The sequence below is a fragment of the Myotis lucifugus genome, unplaced genomic scaffold, assembly GCF_000147115.1.
Source record: "Myotis lucifugus unplaced genomic scaffold, Myoluc2.0 scaffold_66, whole genome shotgun sequence".
Taxonomy (NCBI): domain Eukaryota; kingdom Metazoa; phylum Chordata; class Mammalia; order Chiroptera; family Vespertilionidae; genus Myotis; species Myotis lucifugus.
Window position 1 is genome coordinate 4,180,448 of NW_005871114.1, and position 936 is coordinate 4,181,383.

The following is a 936-nucleotide window of genomic DNA, read 5'->3' on the forward strand; positions in this document are numbered from 1 at the left end:
CGCTCCCCGACGGTGCGCGTTTCCCGCAGGGCGATTCCTGGGCGCGATGGAGTGGGTGTGGGCACTCGTGCTGCTGGCTGCGCTGGGCAGCGCTCGGGCGGAGCGCGACTGCCGGGTGAGCAGCTTCCGAGTCAAGGAGAACTTCGACAAGGCTCGGGTAGGTACCGGCCCGGGGGCCCCGGTGCCCGCGTCCCCCCAGCCCCGCGGCCAGCCTCACCGTGCGCTCATCACCACACCCGCTCTCATCGCCAAACCCGCTCTCCTCTCCTTTGCAGTTCGCCGGGACCTGGTATGCCATGGCCAAGAAGGACCCCGAGGGCCTCTTTCTGCAGGACAACATCATCGCCGAGTTCTCCGTGGACGAGAACGGCCAGATGAGCGCCACGGCCAAGGGCCGAGTCCGTCTGTTGAAGTCAGTGGGCTCTGGGCGCCAAACCCTGACGGGGAGGGAAGGGAGCACCCGGGGTGGTGGGATGGAGGATGGAGGGAGGAAGCCTTTTGCCCGGCCTGGCTCAGGATCCCCTTGGCCTTTGCAGCAACTGGGACGTGTGCGCAGACATGGTGGGCACCTTCACAGACACTGAGGACCCTGCCAAGTTCAAGATGAAGTACTGGGGTGTAGCGTCCTTTCTCCAGAGAGGAAGTGAGTAATCAGCTCAGTGGGATTGTCTTGGGGGGTAGGAGGGCCACAACCTGGCCAAATCTCTGGGTTTCTTTTCCAGTGGCGCCCTTGGGAAAAACATGTTCTCTAAGTGGCAGGAACCCTGGGCACCGCCTGAGGTTAGGGGCATGAGATTGGCCCACCTCCCCCCATGCCCCCAGCTCATAAAACCTGGCCCAAGCTCAAAGGACCTTTGGGCTTGTGAGGCCTCCTCCTGCCATTTTCCTGTCCAGCCACTATTCCAGGGTGTGTAGCCTTCTCCAAGATTACCCCCC

The 936-nt window shown here is 62.9% G+C and overlaps 1 protein-coding gene across 1 annotated transcript in view; it reads left to right on the plus strand.

The window, feature by feature from the left end:
* The window catches only part of RBP4 (retinol binding protein 4), a 7,073-nt gene continuing 6,137 nt past the window's right edge, over window positions 1-936 (plus strand). The window contains exons 1-3 of the mRNA XM_006090019.3: window positions 1-157; window positions 276-412; window positions 537-643. Of these exons, the coding sequence (XP_006090081.1) occupies window positions 47-157; window positions 276-412; window positions 537-643 (355 nt within the window). The 5' untranslated portion in view covers window positions 1-46. The remainder of the gene's footprint in view (window positions 158-275; window positions 413-536; window positions 644-936) is intronic.